Genomic DNA, 18,499 nt, shown 5'->3' with positions numbered 1-18,499 from the left:
TGACTCCAGTGTGTTGGACCAGGGACACACCAAAAAGTTGCAGAACTGGATTTTAGCTCAGGGAAAATATACCCTGAGCTAATGAGACAAACGTTGGAACTTTTTGGAAGGTGTCCATCCCTGACCTGGCTATTGCCCTTCCTGCGCAATTCCACTTGATTCTAATCTCTCTTCATTGTCCCGTCTGTGCTTTATCCCACTAAGGTGGATTTTCTCCGGTTGAATTTCAACCAAGCCAAACAGCGAACAGAAGGAGAAGTTGTGAACAATGACATTGATTTTTTTTTTAGAATCACAGTCCACCTGTAGTTTTAGCAATGGAAGCAGATAAAGTGAACGAAGCAGTTAAGTGTGTATTGGCTATGTTTTCAAATATTCAGTCAACATCAACACCCATCTGGTTGGGTTTCGGACGTCTGCCTTCGCAGTGGAGGATGGTTGTTTCCAGTGCAGGCAATTTCGGGTAAGTTTCATAGCATCAAATTGCCTCGGTGCATACGTCATGGGTAAACATGATTCACTCAGTAACACTTCGGATTTCGACAGAGTCCAAGCCTCCAGCAAGCAATCATTTTCTCAGTAACCAAGAGTCCAGACCCTCTGTAGAACAAGGGGCTGGTTATTACCAGGCTAGTTCATCCCATTAAATCGGGTGTAAAACAAGCAGGATTTCATAAAATCAATGACTGATGAAAATGTACATTTTTGTTTTATCTTTAGCAGAAACTTTTTAAGCAGAATACCTGGTCACAATGTCCAGCCAAGTTCAGACTTAAATTCAATTAAGACGCAGTGGAATGACCTCAAACAGATGGTTGGTGCTTGAAAAAAAATCCTCCAATTTGGCTACAAAAAGGAAACAATTGTGGACGGAAGAATGGGCCAAAATTTCTTCACAGCAAAGCTTAAGACTCCCTGCCAGTTCTCGTAATGCTTAATAGCAGTAGTTCTTGGCCAAGGGTGTTAGTGATTAGACATAGGAGGCTATTTCTTTTCAAGCAGGGTCAGATTGGTGTGGGTAGCTTCCATTGCTTAATAAATTAAATCATTATTTGATAACATTTAAGATTAGCAGAAAAGCACAACAACTCAAATTCGGGAGGGGCAAAATAATATTTAACAGCATTACACACAAAGACCTGACGTTCCAGATAAAGTACTCCATTTCCTCACGTTTGGAGAAACAACTTCTTGTCATCTTTAAGTCAGGAAGCCAGTAAAATTCTCATTCTCGAAATGAGAATGTAAAAACAATCAACAAAGATGGGGAAAGGTGTCGTGGAGGTGTGCGCATCAGTTGGGAGTGTTAGCAATCTGCAGTGAGCTGAGAGGAGACAAGCTGCACACAATGAACAGAAACATAAATACCTCAGTGTGCTTAAGCAAGCCATTAATCAGATATAAATAGAGTGAAGGAGCCCTTTGTGATTAACGAGGTGAGACTCTCTGCTAATTACTGTTTCCCTCTCTTTGGGTAATTAGGTCGCCGCCTTAGTGAGGATGACTGAAACTCTACTGACCCTGCCCCCCTCCCATTCACTCTGGCATTTTCCTGATTTACTGTCTGCTCATCTGTGACAGTGGGAGAATGCTGCCAGGAGTTATTGAGTTTTCAACCATGTCTCTTTTCTCACTCGTTCTCTTTCGGGCATTTTCAGTTGGTTAGCTAAGGAATCAGAAGTTGTTCCCTTGCCTGGAGTTGCGAGATGGAAGATAACGTGGACTCTGCAGATATGGAGTCTTTGCAAACAGGACGTATGTCTCCACAATGCCTTTCTTCGTAAGTTAAGAAACCTGAGCTGGGGATCTCTGCAGCTCCTCCAGAGTTACTATAGGTTCAGTGGCTGCTTCTCTGATTGATGCTCTCCTTGCCCAGCCCGACAGTGTGGGTGGATGGCCACGTCCATGTAGGTTTGCAGTTCGCCCACATTGTTTCTGTTTTCTTATATATAAATTTTTTTTACAAAACTCACAACATCGAAGCGCTAATTCAAAACTTGAGAAGAAAAGACAAGCTCACCTGTGCATCATGGTAAATAAAACTCCTGCTACACTTCTATTTCCCAGGGAAAGATTACGACGTATGAAATGCAAAATAGAATAATGTAAAAGAAAAGAAAAATGAAGAAATAAATAAAAATGAACTAAAAACATAAAATCAAAGAATGAATAAGTCTATCTACTATAAGAGACAGGATTATCAATGTGTTTTTTTTGTTGTTTTTTTTTATCGACCTTGGGCTATAAAAACAGAATATTCTTGCTTCCAAGAGACAGATTGATTGTTTCTGTTTTCAAGCCATAGACTGATCAGTGCTCTGGCAACTGGAGTACCCGGATAAACCCTAGGTAATCATGAGGCAAGCATGCAAAACTCTAGCCGCATTGCCAGTCTCTATGGTAAACCTCCATCCTGAATTGACGTAGGACTCGCGCTACACGCCGTTTGGACCACCGCAATGTTAACTATGATCTGCCGTTGAACCTAAAACGAAACGGAGGGAAGAATCTCCTTCTGCTCCCCCGGAATACGTGATGCAAAACATCCACCTTGCGGAGATTTTGCTTTATGAGTTCTCCGGAATGACACGTCTGATGGATGTTAATAGCAGCCGCGTCAGCACCTCCGTTCTCCCAGGCCGCACCCTCCCGCTGCCGCCGGGCTCACTTTCCCGCTCCCCGTCACACACTTTGGGCCGCTGGTGATTTACAAGCGTAATCCATTACTACACACTTACACTAATTGTCTTCGGTGGGAAGTGGCTGCTGTGACCTTTTTATTGGAAATGAAAATAAGTGGAGGCGCAGAACAGGCGATATTGGATTCTGTTGTTAATTAATGTGTGTATTATCTGGGTGGATGAAGCCGGGGGGGAGAAGGATAATTGAATTACAGTCAGTGAGTTGGATAACGCACTGTTGTAATTGTTCCACTGTATAAGACGCTGCTCATATTAGGGAGACGAGGAGTGGGTTTGATTCGCTTCGAGAGAATAGAAGTTATTTGTTTGGTTTTGGGGTGTGAGGCATGAATCTAACCATTGGCTTAGCATAAACAAACTAATAAATTAGCGTCCCGCTGTTTTACAGTGCACAATTACTCCGTTTTTATTTCCCTTACTGCATTTACGTAAACATATTACGTTTAACTGAATTTGGCTGTAAAGCTAAAAAAATGTTAGCAAAAGAAAGTTGAGTCAAAACGCAATGTAAGCCGGACTCAGCATGGTGTTCTTTAAAATCCATATAGAGATCATGCAGAACAACATGACCCGAGTTTAGTTTGTATATATTTTTATGTCAATTTAGTTTTATTCTCAACAATCAAATGCTGAATAAGATTAGTGTGTGTGGTTCATGTTGGGTTTGAGCAGGACGATGTTTTTCTTTGGGTTGTGTCGCCATCTTGTGGCCATCCGTGGTACAAACTCAGATGTTTGCTGTGATCTGAACCAGCTGATGTCGGTGTGAAGAAACCAGAAGTGAACTTTGAAAAAGTCTGGTTACACTTTTTTAGGGTAAAAGCTATGAAAAACGTACTTTGACTAAATGTTTTTTTTCTTAATGATTTAAGGAACAAAGAAGCTCTTCTAATCAATCTGCATATATGGTTGTGCCAAATACAGCACACTCTGAAGGAATGTTAATGGCAAAAATAAAAATAGTAATCTGCAGATAATGCCAAATATTTCTCCCATCATAAACACAGTTAAAGTAAGGACACATTAAGAATGACGCCCTTATTTGCAAATAGTCTTTATTTTCAAAAGCATTTTATCCAAGATAGCCTCTTACGTCAGGCAAGCACACTTTAATGCAATCTTCAAAATTTAAAAAAAAAAAAAAAAAAAAAATAAAAATTCTGCTATGTACATTTTTATTCACATTAGAGTGTAAGCATTACAATACATATGCTTGATGTACATGTAAAATGTTACAGTGACCAGAGAGATTTAAGGGCACATAATTTAGAACCGTCTAAAAATGTTTGTGTTGGAACAGATGTATAAACAAGTGTAAAAACTATTTGAATAAGTCATTTAGAATCAAATGTAAAATTAAAATTTGAGGAAATATAAATTTAAAGTAAACATGATCTGAAAGTCTATTAACCATATGCAAAAAGAAAGAAAACTTCCTCCTACAGATCCCTTAAAAATACTAGTTAATCCAAGTCTCTCGTCACCAACTCTAGTTTTTTACATCAATCGTGGGTCAAAACGTCTACATTAGATTGGGTTCAACTCAAACTGTCAGTTTATTCTTCACTATGTTGCCAAGAAAAACAAGTGAATAGCCTTTAAGAGTCACTTATTAGAAGTGTGAAATATGTGCTTTCACATGTTACACAGGAAAACCGACTTCTTGACAGGTAATGTGCAGGAACAGGAACATTTCACACGACATTCCGGGCTGGACTGTGTCCTTTTTAAAACATATACATAAAAAATATAACTAACTCCCTGTCAAAACAGAAATGTGCACAATGTACAAGCAAGGTGGCAGCACTTTGGTGTTGGCTTGTTTGAGAATGAAGAATAAATCGGTTTTCGATATCAAGAGGCCTATTTCCTCCCCAACAAAGTCATCGTCCGACTAATTTGAGCTTTAAAGTAGGCATGGGCCAATTACCGACATCAATGTGAAACGAAAACAACAAAATACATTTTATGGTCCTTTTGATGAGATGCCAGAAAGTGTGCCACGGTGACCACAGTTTTTCCCCAACTAGATAGACTGCCAGTGCTAAAAGCTGTAACAAGCATGTATAAGATTCCAACCAAATTTGGATAGGGTTCATTCTATATTTCTGTATCAAAATAACCTAAAACGTAACCACTGAGCAATGTCATACATTTTTAAACATCAGTAGGAATTTTCCACTAAAAATAAAATCAATTGGATCATGTTTAACAAGTTTATTTTACATTTTGTGTACAAATCTAGATTTTTTTTGTTATTTTTTTAAACAAAGGCCATTTCTGGAAACGGCATTCCAACCCATGCCTATTTTAAACAAGAACATTCACCATGCTGCACCTCGTTTCCAAGCACCGGCTCAGAAATTTGACGATCGATTCAGGAGTGGTCAGTGTACAGCACACGAAGACGACCAGAACTGAACAGCAAACTGATGGAATACCACAGAGAATCCAAACATGGACAGTGTAATGGTTTGGTCTTGTCTAAAACAGTAACTACTTCAATCCCACTAGCATTACTGACCTATCGTACGGGTGCAACCATGTTTCCTGCACGACGTTATGAACATGGAATGTTCAAATTCCTGGAAGCAGCTAACCATGGAAAAAAAAAAAAAAAAAAAAAAGAAGAAAAAAAAAAGGAAAACATACAAGTGCCAAAGAAAGCATGAAATCTACACCAAATTGAAAAGGCAATCCAGTGACACACAACTCGTCAGAACTAAACACATGACGCCTTCCTACAAGTCGCTGTTTGCAAACAAAACAGCCCTCGTTTAGCTGCTCAGCAACGGCCACATTGGTACTCTGGTGTAGCACCCATGTATGTACAGTATGAGGCGACATAAGGGTGAAAACACAGTCAGGAGGAAAGGGGTGAGGGGTGAAACTCATATCACATGAGATTCAAAAAGGAGTCGTCCCATATCCATTTCTTGGAACACAAAACTGCCTTTGTGTCGCGTCCCCCCCCCACCCCCATCTCCTCCTTCTAAAGCTGAAGGCTCTCCATGTCTGCCAGTGTTATTATAATCCAATGAGAAAAAAAAGAATCCCAGCCTATCAGGTGCCTGCTCCATATCTGTTTTGTAGGAGACTTTGTTTTGTCTCTGTAACAGCTTAAACAGTGAAGTACAGAGTACAGCATGTACTAATGCCCACATCCCAGATGGTATTGGTACAAAAATGACTAAATAAGAACCATTTAGTCACATGGGCTTCACATTATAACAGGTCCTTCATTTTAACCCACAAGGTACATTTTCCTTTGGAAAAAAGGACAATGGGAACCAAAAGGGAATTTCAACACAGTCCTCTAGAGGGCGCCCTGCAGTCATCATATGAGGTTGCAGGGGGGGGAGAAAGCGGGAGGAAGAAGAAAAGGGAGATTACTACGTTTTATTCAGGTAATGTCAGAGCAGATGTCTCTGGTTTCTTCTTGAAGTACTGGTTGAAGCGCAGCTTTGCATATCTTCAGGTAGAAAAGAGAGAGAGAAAAGAACACAGTCAGCAATGAGATGGAACAAAATGCTCTCTGCTAGAGATGTGTCTGCTTCAGCAGAAATGGCAGAAAATTTCTGCTGAATATGGTGAAATAGTAATAATAATAATTATTATTATTATTATTAAGCACACTAGCTTGTTGTGGGATAGAAACATACCCAAGGAAGTCAAAGTCGATGGTGGAGAACTTGGATTGAATCAGAGCCCAGAGTCCCCAGAAGAAATGAGACGCCTGGACACAAAGATTGTAAAAAAAGAAAAGAATCAACATTACTAAAGGTTATTTCGAATTATTTGACACAATAAGCAAGCCAGCTGACATGTCCTCTCAGAAAACAAGTAGTTAGTCTTTCAATCCTAACACAAAAACAGCCGAGAGGATTTACTGCACTCATATTTATTTTTAGCAACGAGGAAGCTTCCAATGAGATAAAGAAACAAAAAACACTGACTAAAAGCGTCAATTACTTCATAGTCATGCTCCACAGGCATTTTTTCAGGAACGATGGAATGTTTGTTTTGCAAAGCACTTCTTAGAAGACTTCACCACACTCAACCCATGAATGAGAGCTCAGTCAAAAAAAACCCATGAATGAGAGCTCAGTCAAAAAAAACAAAGGGGGTTGACCACGAGGTATTAACAGATTACCAGTCTGACAAGTTTAGATGCTGAACAGGAAGAGAATCTAACACTGAAGAGATGGCAGCAACGATATGCTCTGTCAGTTGAAGCAAAACGCCTGTGTTGTTCAAAAACTAATTTAAACTATAGTTGCGCTCCAAGAACCTGGATGCTTTGTTGAACAAGTAAAAGAGGGAATGACCTGCTTTGTCAATCGGTAAAGTCATTTTTCAAACTCAGCTGTACTGTGATGCATTTATTATTAATGCCAAACACTTACCAAGGCAAACTTGTTGACTTGAACGTACAGGATCTCCACCTCTGTGTCAGTGACCTCACCATCCTGGCCCTTGTGCTCCTTGTAGGCCTCCAGGTATGAGCGCAGCCACTGTAGCTGAAAGGCCCGCCCCGGGTACTGACTATAGTCCACTTCATTCAGGCCTAAGACATTAAAAGATGGCCAATAATTTAAAAAACTTCCAGCCGCCAAAATGAAACATTTCACATTTTGTGGATTTGTACTCACCAGCAAACTCATTGAAATGATTCCCAATATCATAGGCTTGGTAATTGTACCCTGCATACTCGTAGTCAATGAACTTTACACTGCCTGGAGAGAGAAGGCGCATTGTTTAGACAGTGATGCCGGACATGCAGATGCAATGATTATGTTGCTTCCCTCTAATAACTCAGAATTGTCAAAGCTCTATGTTTTAGTCAGCTAAATGGACAAGCTGTCTAGGCAGCCAATTGCAGGGGCGAGAAGTAAGAGTTTGCATTTTGAGGCGTAGATAGAAACTAGAGGAAGGCAGAAAGATGCGTGTACTCAAACTAAAAAGCCCCTTCCTGTAAGTTTAAGAAATGTAGGCTTTAAAGTCAGATTTTATTTATGGAGAACAGGGAAGCTAAAAAAAAAAAAAAAAAAAGAAAGAAAATTAAAACTTCCACATTTTCACTCAGACTAGAATTTATTATAGTAAGACTTATTATGGGCTACATGTCTCTTCGGTTTGAAATGAATACATGCAGACGCACACAGAAAAAGGTGACTGGGATACATTAGAGGTGAAAACGTGAGAGGCACGGTGCAACGCTTGTAAAAGTCTGCTGGGAAGAGGGCAAGCAGACTTTCCAGTGAGTATTTGTTTTGGATACATGCACAGGATAAGAAGGAAACTGGCCAGACAAAACTTTTTGGAAAGGCACGGAAAAACGAGAAAAAAAAGAGATGGAAACAGAAGTAGAAGGTGAAAGGTTAAAGCACAAAGAAACAAAAACACAGAAGGGCAGAGAGTCTGTAGCAAGACAGCAACACACCAAGAGTTATAAAACGAGTTTGTAAAACAAAAATTATAAAATATCTTTATCAGATCTTTGTATATGCAGATTTAAGTCAGTGTGGAGTATGGATGCAAACAATTAACCATCTTGTTGAGAAATGGTTTATTGGATTAAAATTAGTTTGGTTACATTTGATAAAACATGTCCAAGTTTAATAATGTGAGAAAAACACGATTATATGTTTATTCAATCAGTATTTTAACACAGCCGACACAAAAATGGTTCAAATATAATGTACTTTTTTCAAAATTCAGCACATTATGAAAATTGTTCATAATGTACTGAATTATTAACTTTAATAATTCAGTACATTATGAAATGCGATCTTTATTGCATAAAGACATCGCCTAACATTTGAATATCTGACTTGTCCTCTTCAAGTTGCATGGAATATTACAGAGCCTGACTGCAGATATGCAGCAGGCAACTTGAGGTCATCAATGACTTTACTGGAAACATAAAAACTTAAGTTGTATGAGCTTTTAGCCAACAGTGGATCGGAGGATGCTTTTTGTACTTAAAACAGCGTTAAAGCAGGTACATACATGAATTGTGCGTGGGAATTAGGTGCCAGCCGTTTGAAACGGAACAATAAAAGCCACAAGCTGGCCAGCACGTAAGCAAACATAAGTCTGCCACAGAGATTGTCTCGATTGACAAGTTCTGCTCTGGAATGCGGTTTCATCTCCGTACGAGTTGGAGTTGAAAGCTGGCAGACAAGATCTGATCTAGCACCTACATCCATATGTTCTGACTGGTATAATGGAAAAATCTGCAGAGACTTTAAGTGAGGAAGTACACGTCATGTTTTGAATCTGTTGTGAGGCTTGGACATTAAAAGAAACGAAAAAAAAAAAACAACAACTCGCTACTTAACCATTTTGTTCATCCAAATAACATACATTTTGGGTGAGGTCACTGAAACTATGACTTGGGTGTGACATATGGAATGACGTTTCCAGCTGCAAAATACATCAACCCGAATGTCTTTTCTCTAGATGATGATCTGGATTTGAAATGTCAAATTTCATTGTTCTGTTAGTTTAGTTTTTGTTTTCAAACATGTAAAATAAACTTTCAAAAATGTGTTGCTGCCTTGCTTTTTTTTTTTTTAAACCACTGACAATGTGATGCATCAACATTAACAGACAAACAAAGGAGGAAGTAGTCAGTCATGAGGCGGTTTATCTCAAAATCCAAACCCTTACTTTGACAGGCCCGCTGATGCAGAAAATAACCCCCGCCCCCGAAATTCTGTTTCCGAGTAGCAACCTAGTAGTTTTACTTTTTAAACGTTCGTCAATTCCTTAAACCTGACATATAGGAAGAATATTTTTTCTCAGGCTGGACTAGAGAGAAAGACACTTTGAGGTGGGTTACCAGCCGGCGTGTAGGTCCTAGCGGGACACAACTGAACACCTCCGGGCAGTGGCTATAGCCCCCCTGTGCAGCAGATGAAAAGGTTTGGGCAAACATCTTTCACACATGCTCACACTCCTCACACATTTGTCTTTTAACCATTCTCTCACAGTTTCCAAACATCAGGGCCTGCTGCAAAAAAAAAAAAAAACCATCTCCTCTTTTACAGTAAGTCTCTTCCTTCTACAGTTTCAGTCACCCGCCACTCCCCCTCCCAGTGCTCTGCTTCTATTGGCTCAGCAAAGGTCCAATGGTGTAAGACCTCTGCTGCTTCTGCATGTGACAGGATCTTTGAGAGGCCTGCTTATGGGTTTCAATCTACTTTTTGAATAACATGAGAAGTGGAAAGAAAAATAAATGCTCATCATGTGACTTGGTTTTTTGAGATGAAAGGTAAGCATTAATTTTTTGCAACACTAAAAACTAAATGACTTTACACTTCCGCCTTGGGTTTTTTTGGTTTTATTTATACAGGAAGTGACACCTTCTTCTGTATCAATTTTGTCCAACAAGTTCCTTTAATTCAGCAGAAAGAAAAAATGCACAAGAAGCAGCCTGGCAGCAAACCTTTTGTCGTACCTACTCAAATAAAAGCCTCAACTACAGTGACTTGAAAATGTTTGTCTCTTTGACCTTGAACCAGAACAAAGTAGCAAACATTTACTTAGGGAAAGGAAAAAGGATAAATGGTTCTCAAGACTTGCATAAAAAACAATGGAAAAATGTGGTGTATGTTTGTACTTAGCCCACTTGAGTTGATACTTCATAGAACCACCTTTCAACACAATATGTCTACCAGCTTAGTGCTTAGAATTTTTTGAGTGTTTATTTGGGGGAAAAAAAAAAAAAAAAAAGCTCAAAAAAGGATGAAAAGTGTCTAATTACAGTAATTTCAAAGTTTGGCACATGAGTCTCAGTTGAGTTTAGTTCTGAACTTTGACTAGGCCATTTCATGTTACCATTCAGTCACTAATGGTCTCCAACAAATTCCTTAAGAGAAAAAAAAATGATACACAGGTGACTTCTCAAGAAATTTATGAAGGAAACCAATCTCACTGGATTTTACTAGAGGGGCTGAATACAAAGGTACACCATATTTTTCTTATGTCTATGTGGAAAAAAAACAAAAATGGTGGAGGAACTACATATCCTTTTTCTTTCACGTATAAATGATGTACTACTGTGAGTTGGTATAAAACAAAATCCAGGCATGTGCAAGGGGGGGGGGGTATGGGGGTGCTGGAGCACGTGCCCCTTTTGCTCCTTGCCCCCAAGTGCCCTTTTGGTCAAATTCTTTTTTTTTTTTGGTATTATTTCCTAAGCCCTCTTCTGGCACATAACAACATGTACTAAAATTATTTGTATTTTTGTTGGGGGGTTTTTGTACAACATAATAAGCTCTACGGTCACCTTGTTATCTTTGACCTTGTGACGCATGACGCAATTGCCTCTCGTGCAGTGAGATAAGGCGGCTAACTGGAGCTCAACGTAGCGAACGTTCCAGATTACAGATCAGGTTTTAGTGAATTAAAAAAAAATTGTTTTTGGTGAATAAAGTGGAGTAGACTTGCTACTTGTCAGTATCGTTTCTGCTGCAGCACTCAGTCGCGGTTTAAGCAGAGAGGTAATGAAATACAACAGACACTGACAGGCCTCTGCGTCTGCCTTTCTCTGAAGAACTACTGAGCGGGAGGAGACAGCCAGGTGAGGAGAAACTGTTCTTATACCGATTCGGTATTTTTATCATTAGGCTAAAATACTAATGATATTAGTTAAATACTAATTATGTTAGTATTTTAGCCTAAAAAATACTGACATTAGGCTGTTGTTGTTGTTGTGCTATTAGCTAGCTACTAGCTAACAACTTTGCTATCAAAGCAAGATAACTAAAAAGCTTCTTCCCTGTATCGTTAATGATTATTCAGTATTGTTTAGGTAATACGAAGCACATCGCCCGTCCAAAACCGATCATCTCCATAATGGATATATGTCCGATCTTCTAATTTCCTTTGCTGCATAATGTACATTGTATTTATTCTAGCGTTAGGTAAATGTATCTTGAAGGAGAATAGCACTTAAATAAAAGTCCAACAAGGATATTCATTTAGAATTAAAAATAACTCACCATGAATTACCATGATAGATATAATGTATGTAATAAAAGCGCGTCAATGAAGGAAACTCAACCCAGACTTTAAGGTTAGGGTCTGGTTTGCAGAGTATGCAGTTTATTTTTTTCCCCAATTATTCAATGAAAAAAAAAACACAAAAAAAACCTAACCTCAGTTAAGTAAAATAAAATTGTAATCAAAACTTTTGGAATTGTAACAATTCCTTTTTTTAAAACAAAAAGTTTTGTTTAAAAAACTTTTGTTTTAAATGAAATAACTCATTTTTATCTTGTAAACTTAAAAAGTTATTTGCCAAACATATACTTTTATTTGCACACATCAGAAATCTTTTGTTGCGATTTTAGGCCCTGTCCACGACGTCATGTGAGAATCACAAGCGTTTGGTGCAGCTCTACTTTCCTGAATGGACCATCTTCATCTCCACTGCAGCAAACAGGCAGCTCTTTTTTATAGATTACAGTACATTAAAAGGTTGCATTGTGCCTTTGTTTATATTTTTTTAATAGTGTAATTCTGTAAAGACATAATATGTCTGGTGGTCCAGCTCTGATTTACATATCTTGCTAAATTGCGGGTTTGAATATTGCAATACTTTCCTATAACAAAATAGACCTGCAGAAAGAAATTACTAATAAAATATCTTGCATATGCATAGTTGTATGTTCTACATAGATTTTCCTTAGCTTTGATTGTATGTGTCACAATTTTGTAATTTATCATTGTTTGTTAAACTCTAAAAGCTGAGTGGCTTTGTTAATATTCTGTCCTAGAATGCGGTTAGATTTGCCCTTTTTTTTGAGCACCTGCCCCTTTAGTGGTCTCTGCACGGCCCTGATAAAATCCCATTAAAATATAGTCAAGTTTTTTGGTTTTTATGTTACAAGAAGTTCAAGGGGTAAGAAAAAGTTAAACTAAATTAAAATCATCTGAAAAGATGAAGATAAACATAGAATATTTAAGGCTGTAGGCTAGCGTGTCGAGTGTGTTTAAGTTTATTTTTGTATTTGTATTTTAAGATATCCGGTGATCTGGGATGGGTCAAAAGTATTTTTCCTGCAACGATTTCTGACTAATTTGCCAACAACAATAACACCTGAACTTGTTTTAACCAACACCGTGAAACCTGAAACATGATTGTGCAAGAGAAACCACCTACATAGATTTCATGCCTACTGACCTATGAGTTCAAGAAAGGATTCCTTTAAGATTGTAATGGGCGATTGTACACATAACGGATATTCCTGTGTGTAAAAGTGTGACAGAGGGCTGGGACATGTTCAGGAAACACTGATCGCTATCTTGGCTGAATCCATCTGTGCTGCAGGTGAGCATGTCGACTAAACAATGTGCAGTACAGCTCTTTTTAAACCGTCTTCACATAAGCATGTTTCAGCATATAAAGATACAAGTTGATATTCTACGTTATTCATGTCAATTACACCTATGACAGGACCAGAACCAACACTTTCCACAAGCTACACACTGTCAAACTTTCCAGAATAAACACTTGTTGAATCGATGTTCCTCAAAATGTTTTATGTAATCAGCAGATTCACTCATTTGTTATAATTTTTGCTGGACTGAACAGTGAGAATTTATAAACATACTGTGGTTTAAGGTTTGGGTTTGGTCTCGTCTGTAGATATATCAGGAAAACAAATCAATGTCACACCATCATCATATTTTTTGTAACCATTTAGTCATCCCTGTGATTAAAATACTGATACTTTAGATGTTTATCTTGATATTAAGATGTCATGTGAACAACTGACTGCTGATACGCATGTATGTGGCTCCCACTGCTGCCATGAACTCATCCCGATTAGCCTGAGCAGTGGGCACACTACATGAGGGTCCCTCACAGTGCTGGTTAGTCTCTCTCCACTGCCTCCCCAAAGGGCAGGGCGGCCCAGCAGCAGCAGCGGCAGTCAAAGCCTCCGCAGTCACTCCTGGGGGAGAAAAGCTAGACACAAGGAGCTGTGAGAATTTCCTCCCCCCCCACGTCGCAAATAGACGAGGGGGCCGACAGCTCGCACTCTTCCTTCACCCCACCTACCGGACTGTGCTCTTCCATTTACCTATTGTGTTTTATTGTTATCGTCGACAACAAAGACAACAAAGTAGAACAGTTTCACTGGCTAGCCAGAGAGATGCTGCTTTGTGTAAAAATCAGCAAAGTGGTAACATTACAGCCTCTGGAGAATAAACTCACAAAGACTTTGTATGCAAACTCATTTAATGTTATTGTTTCAACTTCTATAAAAGCAGCACAGAATTAGAACTTTGACATAAAAAATGACTAAATTTAAAAAAATGTAAACTCTTAAAATTGAGCTAATTTGCAATGAATGAAAATTCTTAAGTGTTGCACATATTAAGTTGGGCTGAATCTTACCTTACCTTTAAATGAAGTAGAAACTATGGCAGAACAAGGAACGGGAATGTCTAATCTGATCTAATTCTATGTTTGCAGGCGAATACAAACACTACCAAGCAGTGTGCAGGAGATTACATCCCCTCAATGCATCCCTGCCCAATACAAAGACTCACACCAGCAACCAGTCACACAGAAACGTCCGAGACTGCACCTCTGTGGCTCATACTCACCTTCCTTCTGGTTATAAATGATGTTTTTGCAAAGCAGATCGTTGTGGCAAAGAACTACAGGAGAGCCCAGCACAGACAAGCTCTGCTGCAGCCACAGCAGCTCTTTGCGAAGGGACTGAGGGCCGGGGACCTCCATGTTCAACCTGGAAGGAGCCAGAAGGTCCACACTCTGAGGCATGCCGATGTGTTAAGCAGGAAAATAGGCTGGTTTATGTCAAGAACTAGTTAAGTTTGTTTTTTGCCTTTGCATAAAAGTCCCATCTAGCAGAGACAAATGAACACATGGCACCTGCCAGGTGAGGAAAAGCATGTGACTATCTCATTATGACTTCATGTTCTGCTTACAATTTGGGTTCCTAGGACTGCTGTGCGCAGAATTTCGCAACCCAGCAGGAACAGGGCGTTGGTAGCTCATTTTTTTCCTAAGGTGTTAACAGCTACCAAAACCAGTTCTCAACATATTTTACTATCAATGCAATGCAGACTAGATAATATTTTCCGTTAACGCCACTAGATGCAACATTTTTCAGTAAGAAGTGAATTTTTAAATCGTTTAAGAGTTAAGAGTCAAGCACTCACCAGTCATGATCCTTGAAGCACTTGGAAATGAGCGCAAAGTACTTGCCCATCTTCAGCCACAGGTCAGAGCGGGGAACCCAGCCATTGTGGGCGTGGATGGCATGGTACTTGGCCAGCTGTCTCGCAATAAGCCTGCATGGCAAGGGCATCGAATATCAATACGTAAAGATGTCTTTGTAAACCAAAGATATGCCCCATATTGCTAAACAGCTTACAGATGTGCAAATATAGATTTGAGTTGGAAATGTCCTTTTAATTTAAATGTGGAAAAATTAGAGCAAAGAACCAAGATTGCATTTTGTTTGCTTTATTACCAACAGCAATATGACAAGGCATCATAAAGAGGAATTGTAAAATAATCAGCTCTTACAGTAGATAGATAAAAATCAAAAATGTAACTTAGCACTTATCGTTTTGATTGCATATTGGGATTTTTGTGCCGGTTTGTCTTCTTCTCTTACCTGAAAACAGCTTGGCTACGGATGTGCTCCGGTTCCAAGGCGGTTCCTTGCAGAAATTCGTAGCAGAGGCCATTGTTGAATGTGCAGTAAAGGCGGGGGGCACAGCGGTGCGCATGCAGCACTCTGAAACTTTTAATCTCGTTCTCCCGGTCGACCAGCAGCTCCGTTTTGTTGCCATAAATGCGGACCAGGACCACATCCAGCATGACTGCGCCCACATAGCAGCCAAGCAGCTTGTTGGTTATTCCATCGGTGAAAAACTGCAGAGACGAACAACATCACCTACAGTTAAATGTGGGGCCATGGACGTGACTTTGAGTACCAGCTTTTATACTTCATGCATTATTTTAACTCCAGTGGACAGATCTGTGTTTACAAACAACTCATTAGGGCAGAAGCATTACTATGAAACTAGTTTCATTTGGTTCTACTTTGGTAAACATTGGGGGCACGTTGCAGCGGTTGTAATTGAGAAAGAAGGATTATAGCGGTGGATCAGATATCAAGGGCTTTGATTCCTTTACAGTCCATTTCATTTGTGGTGGGTTTTATTTAATGTTTTTGATTTTTTTTTTGTTATTATTATCATCATTATTAATTTTAGATATTTAAAATATCTTCTAGTTCCAATGTTACATGTCCTTTAAAACAATATATATTTATTATTTGATAGGGTGAACTTGTGTTACTATGCGATCATTGCTTTAAGTTGCTTGAAAGTGGCCTTAAAAACAAAAATATTACCGTTTATCCCAATAATTTCTGAGACAATTTATCGTTCAGTAAAATGTCTTATTGTGACAGGTCTATTTATTTCATAAAGTATAGTTTAGCTAAAAGTTGCCTACATACAGAAGAAATAAAATTAATCTGGAAGTATTCATAAAAATTCAGAAAACCTATTTTCATGTTTAATCTGTTAAACATTAGCAGAGAAGTGACCAACTTGACAGTCATCTGCTGTGGCCACAGAAACCTGCTCAGCTATTGAATTTTTTTTTTTTGTACTTCCACAGAATGAATTGCTCTGTTTTTTTTCAATCAAAAAATATATTCAAATGTAAAGCACCCAGTTGTAAATAGGTCAACTACAAAAAAGGCAAATGAATGAAGTGTTGAAAGATTTAACCACTAAGCTTAGAGCAGGTCAGGATGTGGTAAACATTAATAACGTAAAGCAGGTTGAAACAGAAGTGTGACTTGGTTTGACCAATTTAAATTGACCTATCAGCCCAACAAAGTTGGAAATTTACTGGGGGGCAAACAACGGGGGATCTCAGCTTGCTACGTAACATTCAGACTGTTTACTCGGATTTGGACTGACGGAGAATGACAGGACTGCGTGGAATTTTATTTTTCCACGCACAAGGACCGACTGGTATTTGCTGAACCCTCCACTTTGCCTCATTGATGAGTACAGGCAAAGGCAGCGGGGCATGTGATCCTCCATCCTGGTTGTGTTTACAAAGCTGAGCCACACCCCCGGGTCATCACAGGAGAGGAACATTTTTCTCCTGCTCCGCTTGGACTAATTTACGTGTGACTCACAGCCTTTATCTGTGCCGATGGCGTGAGTCAGGTACTGTTTGACGTTAGGACATCTGTAATCTTAAAGGATTAGATTACGTGAATTATGCAAATCATAAATGCAAACGTCTGAGAGTCAAGCTCACGCGGTTTTCTTCCAGAAGTTTCCAAAGCTGCTTTATGAAATCCTTCTGATCTCTTAGCTCCAATTATCGTCTTGCCTAACTTCACAACCTAATAAGTAGTGGTGCTTCATGATATGGGAAACATAGGGGGAGGGAGGGACGTTATCCAAGATTCAAACAAGTTTTCTGTGCTCATTTCCCTTTTCCGTGGGAAAAAGCACCTCTGCTGTGAGGCAGTGTAGATAAATAATAATAAAAAAAGTTTAAACGTCCATTTCAAATATGCAAATGATACCTAGATTCCCAATTATTACAACATGTCACAACAGCAAATAAAACTTTATTACTTTAAAACTATATATGAGAAAACAAATGGGGGGGAGGGGTGGAAACCAAAACTAAGTGACAATATTAAAATCCCCATTTTTTTCCATATTTATAATAAACTACATATCCGTTGTTCTTATTTCAGTTTTTCTTAACCTTTTTTTTTTCCTTTTTGGGAGGGGGAGGGGGGTTGGGGAACATGGCCTCGCCCTGGGCGCCAGTCATGATAGAAACACCACTGCTAACAAATTTACAGTTATGCCAAGCTTTCGGTAAAAAAAACTGCTCCATACATAACCAGTTCTGTTACCTTGACAAATAAAACGGGGGTGCAAGTAGAGTTTTACAGCCAAATAAAAAGCGAAAGCAAAATACTCTGTTCTAGATGCTAACCGCAAAGTTAAAATATTCATAATAAAAGGGTCACCTTCTACATCTATCGATACGTTAATCCACCACTTTTGAATGCTACGAAATGTAATTTAGTTGGAATATAGCATATATTTGTCCTTTCAGCGCCTTGCAATGATATTATAATCCCTCCGTTTCGTCTGACGTCAGCCTGACATTTATTTAAATGGGACACCTAGCTAGCTAACTCGAAGGTAGCGAGAAAAAAAAACCCTCACGCATTTCGTTTTAGAGCGTGCGAAAATGCAGTCCACTAAACAAAGTAATTTTAAAAAACGTATCCTAAAATAAAACGACATAAATATTACCTTCATTTTAATTTCGGACGGCTTCCAGCTCGGTCTGAGCTCCTTCATTAGCCGCAATGCACCGAGTCGGTAGTCGTTCTCATCGACCGTCACATCTATTTTGGGCACAGCGGGAGCCTCGTCTGGGACGTGAATGTAGTCGGCCATGGCGTAGACAGTGTTTCACAAGATATCTCACAGGGCGAAGTAAGCAGTGCTAGAAATGGCAACACGGTGCGCAACGTATGAAACAGAGTAAGTGGCTGCGGGTATATGTTCCTGGTGCAGTCGCTGTATGGCAACGCCTCTCAGAAAGAACCACCCATCCGTGAGGGAAAAAAAGTTCCCCCTGACGCTGTCAATACGTAACTCCGCCGACTCAATAGAGCTGCTTGCTTATATCATCAGCGTGCACCGCTGGCGGAGCTTAAAGCAGTGCACGTTTTAACCTTAAC

The 18,499-nt window shown here is 39.2% G+C and overlaps 1 protein-coding gene across 1 annotated transcript; it reads right to left on the bottom strand.

Annotated features, from left to right (window-relative positions):
- Positions 1 to 3,740: 3,740 nt before the first annotated feature.
- On the bottom strand, positions 3,741 to 18,388 carry etnk1 (ethanolamine kinase 1). The gene is made up of 8 exons (XM_008425891.3): positions 18,066 to 18,388; positions 15,368 to 15,627; positions 14,907 to 15,038; positions 14,328 to 14,470; positions 7,355 to 7,438; positions 7,109 to 7,269; positions 6,365 to 6,438; positions 3,741 to 6,174 (listed from the first exon to the last, which is right to left on the bottom strand). The coding sequence occupies exons 1-8, from the start codon at positions 18,210 to 18,212 to the stop codon at positions 6,102 to 6,104; spliced, it is 1,074 nt and encodes a 357-aa protein (XP_008424113.1). The 5' UTR covers positions 18,213 to 18,388; the 3' UTR covers positions 3,741 to 6,101.
- Between the last annotated feature and the right edge of the window lie 111 nt (positions 18,389 to 18,499).

This window comes from Poecilia reticulata, chromosome 23 (assembly GCF_904066995.2).
Source record: "Poecilia reticulata chromosome 23, P_reticulata-male-v2, whole genome shotgun sequence".
NCBI lineage: Eukaryota > Metazoa > Chordata > Actinopteri > Cyprinodontiformes > Poeciliidae > Poecilia > Poecilia reticulata.
Note: the sequence above shows the minus strand (reverse complement) of the source record. Positions and strands in the feature narration are given on the sequence as shown.

Coding starts and splice junctions, on each gene's coding strand:
- etnk1 (XM_008425891.3), bottom strand. CDS start 18,212: ATGGCCGACTACATTCACGTCCCAGACGAGGCTCCCGCTGTGCCCAAA. Junction 7,439..14,327: donor CATTTATAACCAGAAGGAAG/GTGAGTATGAGC, acceptor TTCTCTCTCCAG/GCAGTGTAAAGTTCATTGAC. Junction 7,270..7,354: donor TCATTTCAATGAGTTTGCTG/GTGAGTACAAAT, acceptor TTAATGTCTTAG/GCCTGAATGAAGTGGACTAT.